At 38.3% G+C, this 13,300-nt stretch overlaps 1 protein-coding gene across 8 annotated transcripts in view; it reads left to right on the forward strand.

The window, feature by feature from the left end:
• The window catches only part of kndc1 (kinase non-catalytic C-lobe domain containing 1), a 354,394-nt gene that overhangs the window by 128,916 nt on the left and 212,178 nt on the right, over nucleotides 1-13,300 (forward strand). For all 8 annotated transcript variants that reach the window (XR_006314907.2, XR_015760947.1, XR_006314906.2 and 5 more), the window contains 4 exons: nucleotides 1,349-1,463; nucleotides 1,557-1,722; nucleotides 2,665-3,593; nucleotides 5,401-5,548. Coding sequence is in view for 4 of the 8 variants with exons in the window: in XM_043712540.2 (XP_043568475.2) it covers nucleotides 1,349-1,463; nucleotides 1,557-1,722; nucleotides 2,665-3,593; nucleotides 5,401-5,548 (1,358 nt within the window). In the remaining 4 variants the exon portion in view is untranslated. The remainder of the gene's footprint in view (nucleotides 1-1,348; nucleotides 1,464-1,556; nucleotides 1,723-2,664; nucleotides 3,594-5,400; nucleotides 5,549-13,300) is intronic.

Here is a 13,300-nt window from a genome sequence, read left to right on the forward strand (position 1 = left end):
CAGTGCCAAGTTGGAAGGTTAGATCTGGGATAAGATAGGGGGAGAGGAAATTAGGAAACTGGTGAAATCCACATTGATTTCTTGTGGTTGGAGAGTCCCAAGGTGAAAGATGAGGCATTCTTTTTCCGGGCATCGGGTGATAAGGCTTCGGTGATGAAGGAGACCCAGGAGCTGCATGACCTTGGAGGAATGGGAGGTGGAGTTAAAAAGTTTGGCGGCAGTCCATCTTCCTTCCCACCTATCCATTCCACCCTCTTCTCCTATCTATCACCTTTACCTCCACCTTCACTGTCTATCGCATTCCCAGCTACCTTCCCCCAGCCCTACCCCACCCTCCCTATTATCTCTCAGCCCCCTTGGCCCACAAGCCTCATTCCTGATGAAGAGCTAATGCTCAAAACATCGATTATCCTGCTCCTCCGATGCTGCCTGACCAGATGTTCTTTTCTAGCACCACACCCTGCAAACCACTACCTACGTCTAGTATGGAAAGATCTATCATTCTCTGTCTTGAATATACTCAAAATATGAGCATTTACAGCTAGAGAGGGGGAGAAACTTTGAGTGAACAATTTTTTACCAAATTCAATTCTACCCCTTACTCTGCAGCTGACTCTATGGTCGAGGGTCTCAGCCAGGCCTTTGCACAAGTCCAAAAACAAATTAGAAACTTTTACTCACGTATTATGTAATTTATAATAATGACATCTTCAAGTCCTGCAGGAGTACATTGAATGGTCAATCAAGATGTCCCCACCTGGACGGGGGTTGGAATAGTGAGCCTTGGATTCAGAATAAATGCAATAAAGTTGCCAATTTCCACTTGTGCCAATGTGGTTGGTTGGATGTATAGCCATCAGGTTATTTTCAGGCTATGAGGGCACAGTAGACTGAATTTCTTTTTTGTCAAGTGAAGTTAGTGGATTTCATAAAGAGTTTGCAATTCCCTGTCAAATTAACATTCAGTAATCTCCAAGATATATCTACAGTTATTTAGAGAAAGAAATATTTTCACTATAGCGCTGTTTCCTGTTATTCAGATAATAGCTGTGAGCGTGATTTTAAAACCATTTTAAAAGTTTATTTAAAATAAGATAAACATAAATAATAAAGGACTCCTTAGCTTTAGCTCGATATCCTTGAGAAATCCAAAAGGCGTTTCTTTCAGAAAGAAGAATGTATAATGTCTAACTTTGCCTTGAATTAGTCTTTGGCGCCAATTCTCTATTAATATTTTTCTTGCTCTGGTTTGTATATACAATTTTCTAGAGTCTGTGTTCATTCTTTTTGTAAATTTAGTGCTTACACGTAAAATTATGTGAACTCACAACTGTTCATTTGTTTTTAGAATTACCACAAAAAAGGAACGGATGTCATTGGATTGAATTTCAAAACAAAGAAACTGGAATTTTCAAATTCTCCGCTGGGACATGCAGATTTTGCCCAAGAATCATCTAGACTAGGTACTGATTATTATTAGAATTTTGCACACTTTCATGTTAATTGCCAAAAGCATGACCATTGAATTTTCTTTCTTTTTCATTCATTATTTATAGGATTTGTACCTCTTGCTAGTGACAGTAAGCTGACAGCTGTAAAAGGCCCAATTCCTTGTCAGTATTCTGTAAAGAGCAAGTCCCCTTCCAAACTTCCAGAGGCCTTCACTTCCCCAGCCACCCATTTCAAACCTATAATACTCACAGAGCACAAAGAGAAAACAAGGTAATCAAGCATTAATGATATAAGAAAGCAAATCCCCTCTGAGTATTATAATTTGTGTCCAGGACTGATATTGGGAACTTACAATATTAAAAATATTCAGCAAAAATATGTATTTTTCACATTATATACAAAACATAGTTATTGAATAATCCATTGGTTGCATTTTTAATGGCTCTGAATTTAAAATTGTGTTATTTGGATAATCAGACAAGTGCAATAATAATAAAAACATGTCTCTGAATAAAGTTAAGTTTACTGAATGAATGAAAGGTTTCTTTGAACTAACTTGACTCCTCCAAACCAATAAAAGACGCAGCTATTAATTTTACCGCATAAGTGATAGAATTATTTGGGAGTTTTTTTTATGATTTTCAATATCATGTGTTTTTTCATCTTTTGCATGGAATGAAATCATTTATTATGTTTGTCCTCTTGTGCAGCATGTAGTTACATTTTGTTTATGTGTCAAATGTACTATTATTTTTATAACTTTGTGAAATTATTTTAATTTTGTAAGTGGCATTAGGTGGAAATGGTATAATGCATATGATTCTGGTTTTATTTCTGTATATTTCAAGAACATTTTTGTGTTTCACTGGTACATAGTTTAATCAACAGACTTCTACACTGATGAGGTATGTAATATTATCTCCTATAGAAGGACGGTCTCCTTACTCGGTCTTAAAATATGGGGTCCAGGTTGGGAGTTGGAGAAAGCAAAGGGAATAATTCCAACATTCTTTTGCACTTGTGATTTCCCATTTTATTTAGAAGTAGTTCAATTTTTCTCCTTTCATTTTCTGGTATTCATCATTTCTGCATGAATTGAGAGTCTAAGCACATGGGATTGAAACATTTACAAGCTATTCAAAATTATTTTCAACATTTTCTGCAGACAAAAGTACTTATCTTTCTAAATTGATGTTTCTCCTATTCCAACAGTGTCAAAGTGTCAAGTAAAACTTCAACAGCCAAACAGCTTGTTATAGCTCTGAAACAGGAGAATCAGGAAGCAACGTCCATCGAAAATATTAAAAATGATATCGTTGTGGAAGCATCTGCTGTGAACTGTAAAAGTGTTGAGAGCACCATTCACACACCAGCATCTTTGGTATCTTCGTCAGATCAAACTAAAAGTAGCTCAATTTATTCTGCCAACCATTCTCCCATGGTTAAAAACAAAGCAAATCTAGCACAAACAATGTGTTTGCAGTACCAGAAAGCAAATTGTAACTCTGATTCTTCAGCTGTTTCCATTTTTCCAACAAACGATGAACTTCAGAACTCCAAAATGGAGACACTAACTTCACCACCTGGTCAATCAATTGTGCCAGAACAGGTATCAGTTCTGCTGAACACTTCTGGATATGAGTTGAATAGACTCTTCTCAGAATCTACAGTACTTTCAAACAGGGACTCTGGCAGAAGCAGTGGGAATTCTTCAAATTATATTGGATCACAGTTGCAGAACCTGCCCAATTCTACACTTGATGGCCATAAGGATCAAAAGCCTGAGATGAAAAAGGACACTCTATCAGAGCCTTCCAATAATAGTTCTAGTGAATTTGTTGAATTTGACTGTGTTGCCTTAGAGGTACCACTCTCTGAGGGATGTGTTTTTGCGCAGGAGTCATTGGATACTGAATATGAAATAAAACCATTCACCGCTGTTCCAAACATTGCTGCGGAAATTTCAGAAAATGTCCACTTACCTTCTGCATGCATCTCATCATGTTGTCATGACAATCTAGTGGCAATAAATTCATCAAGCCCAGAGCCTGTCAGTCTTTTGCAGAAAGCAGTTCAGCTCATTAAAGAAGAGTTTGCATTTGATGGTTACTTAGAGAATGGTGAAGAAGCCCATGTCATGGGTAGATGATCTTTATTTTAACATAGAAATTATTTTATAAATAATTATATAAATAGAGCAAAATGATAATATTTTTTACCATCAGTTTTAATTTCAGTAATTTCTTTTGGAACAATTGGTTTAGTTTTATTGAACATCTTAAAATCATGGCTAAAGCATTGGTTTGTTTTCGCCCTGATTTTAAACTCAACCCAGTGGCACATAAGAGGCAGGTGCTAACATCAAATGATGTTTGGAGGGTTTGCACTTAGTTTTCATGTACCATCATTTTAATCAATAATGTTTTGGGCGCTGGAATACTGTTCTTCCAAATAGGTTCATGGGGGCCTATTTAACGTGCTAAGGTTGTGGCAGATGTTGTGATTGGTATTATATTTTACAAGTAAAAATTGTGGGCTATCTGCACAGTGCCAAATCCTATCAGTGAACCATGTCAGCAGAATAATCATGGGGAATTTTTAAAAGGAAAAAACACTGAAGATTTCTTGTCAACTGGAAAGAACAGTAGGCCTCCCGCAGGGTCTTTAAAGATGGTTGGGCCTTTATAGACCTAACCCTTCCCCCTCACTCTCACCAGTAGCAGAAAAGTTAGAGCTAATACCTGTTAGAAGCTTTTCCCAGCATGGCAGCTGCCATAGACTCTCCCCTCCAGTCTCTGGTGTTGCCTCCTGCCTGATTTCCTCTTCCCTCTCACTCTTACTCTACTCTTATCAGAAGACAATGCTGACATGTTTATTTGAATGAGGCCTTGGTAGGCCTGGCCTCAAACTTGGGAGTCAAGTTCATGTGAAAACATTGAGTGCTATTAACACAGATTGCTGTCTTTCATTAGCAATAATAATAGATCAAAGTGAAATTTGGGAATCAGGAATGAACATGGAATTGTTTTCACCTTATATATCTGGGTAATTATAATTGAAATTAATTGCTTTGTTTGTGATAGGTGCATACTCTGTAAAACAGAAGTGCTGTTTGGAACAGGATATGATCCGTTCTCAATCTCAATGCCTTTTCAGTATACAGCATGGGTTTTCCCAAAGCATGACTTGCCAGTCATAAAAGTGAGATATGGCACCTGGCAAACATTTTTAAATTCCATTTTACAAATGTAACTGAATTAATTTTTGACTGCTGAAAGTCTGCAACATCACAGGTGTTCTGCCTTGACACCATTAAGTGCATCATCTAGATTGCACGTGCTCCCATTTGGTGATTAGCTCAGTTCTTATTGCTTATGGCTTTTGAACTCAATGTTATAGAGTGTACCATGTTCACTATCTGTTCTGGTGATACTATTTTCCTCATGATTTTATGTCCTACTTACCCCACTAAACCCCTCCATGTCCTTCCATAGAATTCTGCTGAATCAACTGTGCAGGTGATGAAGAGAGAAGTTCTATTTCAGTGTGTTTTTTCATTCATGGCTCATTTTATTTTTGGTTCACTTAAAATAATTTGACTAATCCTCTGGGTCTTTTTAAATCAAACAAAAAATTTCCATTCAGAAATAAATGAAATCTGTGTTTTGATCAATATTATTCTTGTTTGAAAGGTCCTATTTTGTACAGTAATTGTGTAAAAGAGAAAAAATACAGTATTTGAACCATCAATATCCATCTGAACTGTTAGTGTCGCTTGATGCATTTGTACTCGCTAGAGACAAATCTAAAAATTGTCTTAGCTAATACCGATTCAGATCTCTTAGGACCAGTTATGAATTGCAATCTTAATTTTAAAAACTTTAGCTTAATGAAAGCTAACAGTACATTGTTATAATTGATTTTAGACTTTTGATTTTTTTTCATAAGGTGAGTACATCTTATCCTTGAAAAGTCTTAAATTCAGTACATTCACTAGTGCTATATCGGAGAAGTTTTGTGACCTCTACTGGGATGACAAACTACTGGAACAGCTGTATGAGGTAGTTAATGGGAATCCTCCACATCCTGCATCACTGTAAGTATCCATTACTTTTGTCTTTTTTTTAGAAACTCTGCACAAATGTCCTGGACAATCCTTGAATGTCGAAGTCTGTGAGTTGTGAGCAGACTTGTCTCTTCTACAGGACTCAGCATCGGAACTCTCTAGAGTTCACAGAGTCAGGAGAAGGAAGCTGCAGAAGCAGCCATTGGAGACACATTCGATGAGGCCCCTCCTCTACTATAAACCTTGGCAACATTGTACCTGTCTTGTCTCAGGAGAGGTGTTGGGTCCTCACTTATTCTTGTACAGGAGAAATGGGCCTTCATCAGTGGTTTCCTTCATCATTCAGGATCCAATTTGACCTTGATTGCAAACCCCTTTTGGCTAAAAGTGGGACTGCCTCCACCAATCACACTTTGAGGCCTGGATTCAGGACCTCATAAATAAGGGAGTCACCAGATTCCTTTATGCCATGGACTGTAGAGGTGCACAGAAGGAGTGAGAGGGAAGAGGAAATCAGGCAGGAGTGAGAGGGAAGAGGAGATCCCAACTCAGAGATTTGAACTTGTGGATTATAGTTATCTCAGAGAATCCCCACTGGAGTTATAACATCCACAAAATTTCCAGATTCCCTTTTTGTACAAATACACATGTAAAGTTGTCTCAAAGTCTAATACATTCAAAATTCATCATGAACACATGAGCTTAGAAATTCAACTCAGTTCCTATTTTTCACATGGCCAACCCTCCACTGAACCTCCAATAGGATGAACGAGTTGCACAGATCTATTATGAAACAGGGTCCACTTGCTGTCATATTGATAAATCTCAAGACATCTGTGTGCAGTGTCCATCCCTGAAGTTGTTGTCCCTTTACTTATGCAAGCAAGAGTCGCAGCATTTGTTTAAGGGTCCCATGGTGAGCTTGATTTCTCCTGAGATGACCAGCACCACTACTGGCTTAACTCAGCAAAACCAGAAAGACTGTATGCAGCCCAACAGGGAGACATGAAGGGGACATTTTACAGACTCCAGACAAAAAAAGAGAAGGTTAAACTCTATGTGGATTGGGAGAAGCATGTGACATCGAGCAGAGAGGAACTGTCTAATATCAGTTTAGAATTGTTATATTTAATTTGTAAACAATTATCATTGCCTTTATTTTCTAGTCAATTCAAATCAGTAATTTATTTTATAATAAGTTTTTCTCTATTAACTCACCTTTGCTTAAAATACTGACTTGTCGACTATTTGTATAATGTCGTGAAGAGCTTTCATGTTGTTATTTGAAAGATCAATAGTACTGAAATTGCATGTGTTGTGATCCTATCAGGCAAGGTACTGTTGAATGCAGTGAAATTATGATTGATTAAAACTTTCTTCAGAGGAAAATTTGTTATACTGCAACCATATAATATAACTATTAAAACATCACATACTGAAATGGAAATGTTTAGCATTTCAGAAGGAACTTTAAAGGATTACTGTCTTCAGTGCATTAGATTTCCTACTTTACAAGAGTGGGCAGACATCAAGCATACTTCAGAAGGTTGTAAAACATTTGAAGTGCCCTGAGATTATGAAAGGCACTATATAAATACAAATCTAGCTTTCAACTCTGTCACTAACTTATCCTATAACCTAGACAAACAGTAAACCATTTCATTTGAAAAAATAAAATCATTTGCAAGATTTGCCCATGTGATCACAGCTATATAAATACAAATCTTGCTTTCAACTTTCTGTCACTAACCTATCCGATAACCTAGACAAACAATGAACTATTTCATTTGAGGAAATAAAATTGTTTGCAAGAGTTGCCATGTGATCAGAGAATCACAGGAGTATTGCAGTGCAGCAGGAGGGTAATTTGACCCATCGTGCTTGCACTAGCTCTTTAAATGAACATCATTACCTTGTGCCAATCTCTTGTTTTCTCCCCCATATTCTTGCATATTACTTTTATCCAAAAAAATCAGCCAATGCCCTCTTGAATGCCTCAATTGAACCTGCACCCTCTCCCTCACAATATTCCCAGGTAGTGCATTCCATACCTAAAACATTTGCGATATGAAAACGTTTTTCCTCACATCATTCTTGCTTCTTTTGCATATCACTTTAAATCTGTGTCTTTTTGTTCTTGTTCCTTTTCTGAATGGGAACGGTTTCTCCCGATCTACTCTATCCAGTCCACTCATGATTTTGAAAACCTCTATCTTATATGCTCTTAACTACCTCCTCTCCAAGGAGTACATGCCAAACCTCTTCAATCTGTCCTCCTGGCTGAAGTTCCTCAACCATGGAACCGTTCTTCTGCAATCTCTTCAATCCATTTGCATCTTTCCTATAACGTGGCACCCAGAACTGTACACAATACTCCAGCTAAAATCAAATAGGTGGCTTATACCTATTGTTATAATGTTATTTCCCTGTTTTTGTAATCCATGCTCCTGTAATTAAAGTCAAGGATGCTATATGCTTTACTTACTCTGCCTACCCTGCTACTTTCAATGATCTGTGCGCATATGCACTGGCTTCCTCAGATCCTCAACCCCTCTTAGAATTTGACCCCCTATTTTATATTCTCTTTCAAAGTTCTTCCTCCTAAAATGCATTATGTTCCACTTCACTGCATTGAAACTGATCTGCCCTTTATCTGCCCATTCCACCAACATGCCTGTGCCCTTCTAGATGTTTACATTGTTCCTTCACACAGTTTGCAATTATTCCAAGCTTTGTTGTCATCTGAAAGTTTTGAAATTGTCCTCTGCACACCAAAACTAGATCATTGACATATTTCAGGAAAAACAAAGGTCCCAATATCAACTCCTGGGGATCTCCACTACAAACCCTCCTCCATCCCAAAAAATATCCATTGACCATTGCTCTCTGTTCCTATTACTCAGCCAATTCTGTTTCCACGATGCTATTGACTTTGTTATTCCAAACTCACTAAAGTTCTTCACAAGTCTGTTGTTTGACAATATATCAAACACCTTCTGAAAGTCCATGTGTACCACATCAACAACATTACCCTCATCACACTTTCTGCTACCTCTTCGAAAAACTCCAACATGTTAGGTAGCATGAATTTCTGTAAGGGAAATTATGTTTGACTCTTTCAATCCAGGTATGATTGTTTCGAGAAGCTTCCCTTCCACTGATGCTAACTGACTGGTCTATAATTGCTGTATTTATCCTTATGTCATTTCTTGAACAAGGTTTTAATGTTTACAACTTCTAATCTTCTGGCACCTTCCCTGAATCTAGGGGAGACTGAGACATTGTGGGCAGTACTCCTGCAATATTAACTCTCACTTCCTTCAAAACCCTTGGATGCATCTCATTTGGTCCCAGTACTTTATAAAATTTAAGCATTAACAGTCTGTCCAAGACTTCTTTCTGATTATTAATTTTGAACTCTCCAATGCCTGAGGCCCCTCCCCTGTAATCTCCTCTTTGGTGAGACTGGTGCAAAGTATTCATGTAACACTTCAACCATGCTCCCTGCCTCTAAATATAAATCCTCTTTTTGGTCCCAAGTCAGCTCTAACTTCTCTTTTTATCAACCTTTTACTCATTTGGCCATAGTCAGCTTTGGGGTACTTCTTTATGTTGGCTGCCAGTCTCTTCTCATAATTCCTGTTTACTTTTCTTCTTTGCTTTCTCATCTTGCCTCTGAACCTTCGGTATTCCTCTTGGTCCTCAGATTTTATTTTCTACTTACACTTGTTATAAACACATTTTTTCCTCATAATCTTAATTTTGGTCCCCTTTGTCATCCAGGGAGCTCTGGATTTGTTTATTCTACTTTTCTCATTTAAGGAAATATACGTTGACTGTGCCTGAACTATCTCCTCTTTGAAAGTAGCCATTTTTCATGCTCATCTATCATTCCAGTCAGTCCTGTTCTTGCCCTATTGAACTATGCTGACAATTGATTTTCTCACTCTGGATTGTTGCATGTCATTCTCTGATCACTGTCTTTTTAACATTCCCCATCTAATTCCTAAAGTACAGTCATTTTAGTTTCAGAACTATAAAGGAAGGAGGACAGGACCTCTTGACGTCTGTATTTGGTAAATTGCAGATCATTTTTCAGCATTACTCTGATAGCAAAACAGCTGATGGGAGGGACTAATAAACTTCATAAAATTAAATACTTTAAATATTACAAAGTAAATATTTGAGAGCAAATACCACTCCTTGTACGTCCCTCACATCACATTAAGGTACATTCCACCTAGGCCTCTCTTTATCTTTATGTCAATTTCCCTCCATAAAAACTAAATCTTCAATATTGCTTTTGGCCATCTGTGCTAACCTTTCTTCCTCATTTCTCAATCTCCAATGCTTTTGTGCAGCAAGTTGGATATTGTAATTATGTTGCTGGTGTTCAGTATGTGTGCATTTTTTAAAATGATGACAAATAGACAAGCAGTTTGAAAAAAGCATCTGAAAAATTTACTTCAGTGGTAACATTGGTGTGCTTAAAATGTCATAGCCAATGCCCGTATCCATGTTTTTGGAGAATCTTATGGAGCATCAGTTTAGTATTCATGCAGTTACATGTTTAAAAATGCAGCAGCATCCAGTTTAGTTGCCATGAGAACACAAGTGTATCCTAGGCAACCTAGGTTAAATAAATTGTCAGAGAAAATGGGAGAACGCGTGTACCAATTTGTGTAGTGTTCTAAATTAAGCATTTAACTATTCAATTAATGTCAATATTAAGGCTTCTAATCAGTTTAACATTTTTAATGTTTATTGGGAACCAATTCTCCATCTAAATTCATAAGATTATCCAAAAGATATACGTTTTTAAAATCAATTAAGTAGAACATCATAGACCACATCTAATTTCACTGGATCTGCATACAGTTGTTACGTAGTTTGATAAATTTTTATTCTAAGTTGGTGGAAAGGCTTCACTAAACTGTTACAAGTCAAATAATTTGTTTAAAGTTATAGATATATTTTATGAAAGCCATAATTATTTTCTGGAAATACCTCAAAAGCTTTTTCCTACAACTTCAAAAGTAAATATTCAAAAGGCGACTGTAGAACATTTTGAAATTTGTATTCTACAAACAAAATCTATCGTAAAACAATAGTCCCAATCAAATGATACACTGGAACCCTCATAAGAAATTTCTGGTCTTAAATATAGAATTGAACACTAGTAAAGAGGACTGAAAATCCATGATGTGAACATAGATTTCAATGTGACTGAGGGAGAAATTTATTTGGAAAAGCATGTATGCTGAACCCAAATCTGGCAGAGATGGGTGAATTCAGTTTATGCAGATAAGAACAAAGAACAATACAGCACGTAAGTGTAAGTATTATATTTAGAAAGGAAAAGTTGGTGGCATAGGGCAGAGGATACAGATCAACCATGTTCCAATGCATAGTAGATTGAGGGCTGAATGGCCTATTCTGTTTGTGCATTCATGCTGCCCTGGGAATAATGTTGAAATGGTTAAAGATGCTAGCAACATCCAGGAATGCTATTAAGTTACCAGTATTAGGTAGAACTTGCTCAATGAATGCCGAGTAGTAATCAACAGAGCCACTAGAATGCTGAACTGCATAGTCAGACTAAGAGATATAAATTATAGAATTTGATCATCATACTGTGTCACTCTTTGAGTGCACGTTTTGGCTACCCATCTGAATTTGAGCCAGTTATTTCACTCTCCTTTATTGTATTATTTTTAGCCCATCTCAGACCATTATGTCCCTCTTCTGCTTGTTATTGTTTATGTTTCCTTTCATTCAGTTTCTCTCTCCTTCTGCTCCCCATTTCAGGCTTAAAATGCCTGCGCCCTTCACTCTGTAGCTATTTTGGCAGTCTCCAAAGAACCCTTCAAGGCAACCATCATTGCCTTTTTAACGGTAACCCCGTTTGCCCATCTTCCTTTCTGCCAAGCCCTCCTACTTAACAAGCTCTCCCCAGCAACTTGTTGCGTTACTTCTTTGCATTGGCTAGTGAACCATTCATTCTGTCCTGTGTGCTTCCTGCCTGTTGGTCTGTTCACTCATCATTGCCATCCATAGTCTTTCTTGTTGATGTGGAGGTGCCGGTGTTGGACTGGGGTGTTAAAGTTAAAAATCACACAACACCGGATGATAACCTGTGATTTTTAACTTTCTTGCTAGTGATTGCATTGAAATTTTGGCTTTTGATTGAAACTTACATGATATGTAGCAATATCCCTTATCCAGTCTAATCTGAGACTGTATCTAAATTAATTCTCATCTTTGATGAAATCAATCTCTGTCTCATTTTTGCTTTCCTACACTTCTCTAAGACCCTCCACTCCCAAAATCTCTCCCTTCAGATAAACTTTCTTGCTGGTATTCTTGGTCACCCATGACCATTATGCCTTCAGCATCTTCTTTATCCTCTGGTCTCAATCATTGACAAGGCCATTTGTAACCAGGTCTTTTATCCTTCACCTGTACTTGCATCAGCATACTGCTTTCCATCCAACTTCCCCCTGGCATCCTGCCTTGGGAAATATTCTGCGATAGGGAGATAAAAGAAAAGTAGTGCATCATCAGTATCAGCACAAAACAGAAAATACTAACTTAGCTATCTGCTTTATACTGAGCCAGAAATTCAGGCTGAAACTGGTGCCGAACGCTTAGTTTGCATCTGCCAAAGACACATTTCGCTAAATTGTCTTTTTTTTTGTCACTGTCTGGCATTGACACTTAGGGCAAATCTTTCCCATTTCTAATTATCATGTTTCTGGAATTTATGCCTCTGGTGCCATATTTAAAGCCCAGCTGTCCACCAGTTTAGATGCTGCAAACCAGTAAAAAGCCTTCTCACTGGTGGTACTCAAGCGGCAACATTCAACAAACAGCCCTAAGGAAAGGAAAGCTTGTTCCCCACTTCATGGGCAATTGCATCCCATATGAAGCGGAGGAAGATGAGTGATCTTCTGCATTTGTAAGAGTGTGTGCCACCGTCTCCTCTTAGCCAACTCGCAATCAGTGGGCCATCACTCACCAGCTCTGGCTCTGCACACTGCACATCTCATGAATGGCGAGTCTCATGAATGGCGAATCTCAGTTCCATGCATTATATCCATTCAATGACTCTCACATCCTTATCCTCTCAAATACTTAGCCCTTTCCATCACCAACTCATTCGCTGGTGAGACCTCACCACTCATTGTGTTTTGTGGGGTAGGGTTGGTCACTCCCCGTGAGACTGGAGCTATCCAAATGAGAGCCTGGCTGCTCGTGTGGGAATGCAGACACCTCTATGGGCCAACCAACCCTGTAAGCTTCATTATACTGTGTTGCACTGCTCTCCTGTTAATGCAGTGCAAACTCATTTCTAACCTGCACAAGCTTTTATCCCTTTTATAAAACAAAATTTGCTCTGCCTTTTGCGCAGGTACCTAGCGTACCTCCACAGTGAGGTCGGCTCCACCTGCACTCCAGGGGAGAAAGCCCCTGAACCCTCAGAAGGATACTCTGATGAGGCTCCCACTTCAGCCTGCACCTGCTCAGAGACTTGCACCTCCGAGAATTCTCTTTGCAATTTGGACCTGGGAGCACAATCTGATGAGCACGTCACTGATTTGACTCTGCAGATAGTGGAGGAAGAAACTCCAAGGATTGCTAGGGACCAGCCACCTCTTTCAGCCCCGGCAGAAGTCAAGCCCCTGTTCCCAGTCATTAATGATTTGGTTGAACTGCACAGACAGGCACAGGAAGGTCAGGCAGGTTAATCAAAGACCATCAGTAAACTGCTTTGAGGAATCC

The sequence above is a fragment of the Chiloscyllium plagiosum genome, unplaced genomic scaffold, assembly GCF_037043375.1.
Source record: "Chiloscyllium plagiosum isolate Xiang-an unplaced genomic scaffold, Cpla_swu_hap1 HiC_scaffold_22, whole genome shotgun sequence".
Classification (NCBI taxonomy): Eukaryota; Metazoa; Chordata; class Chondrichthyes; order Orectolobiformes; family Hemiscylliidae; genus Chiloscyllium; species Chiloscyllium plagiosum.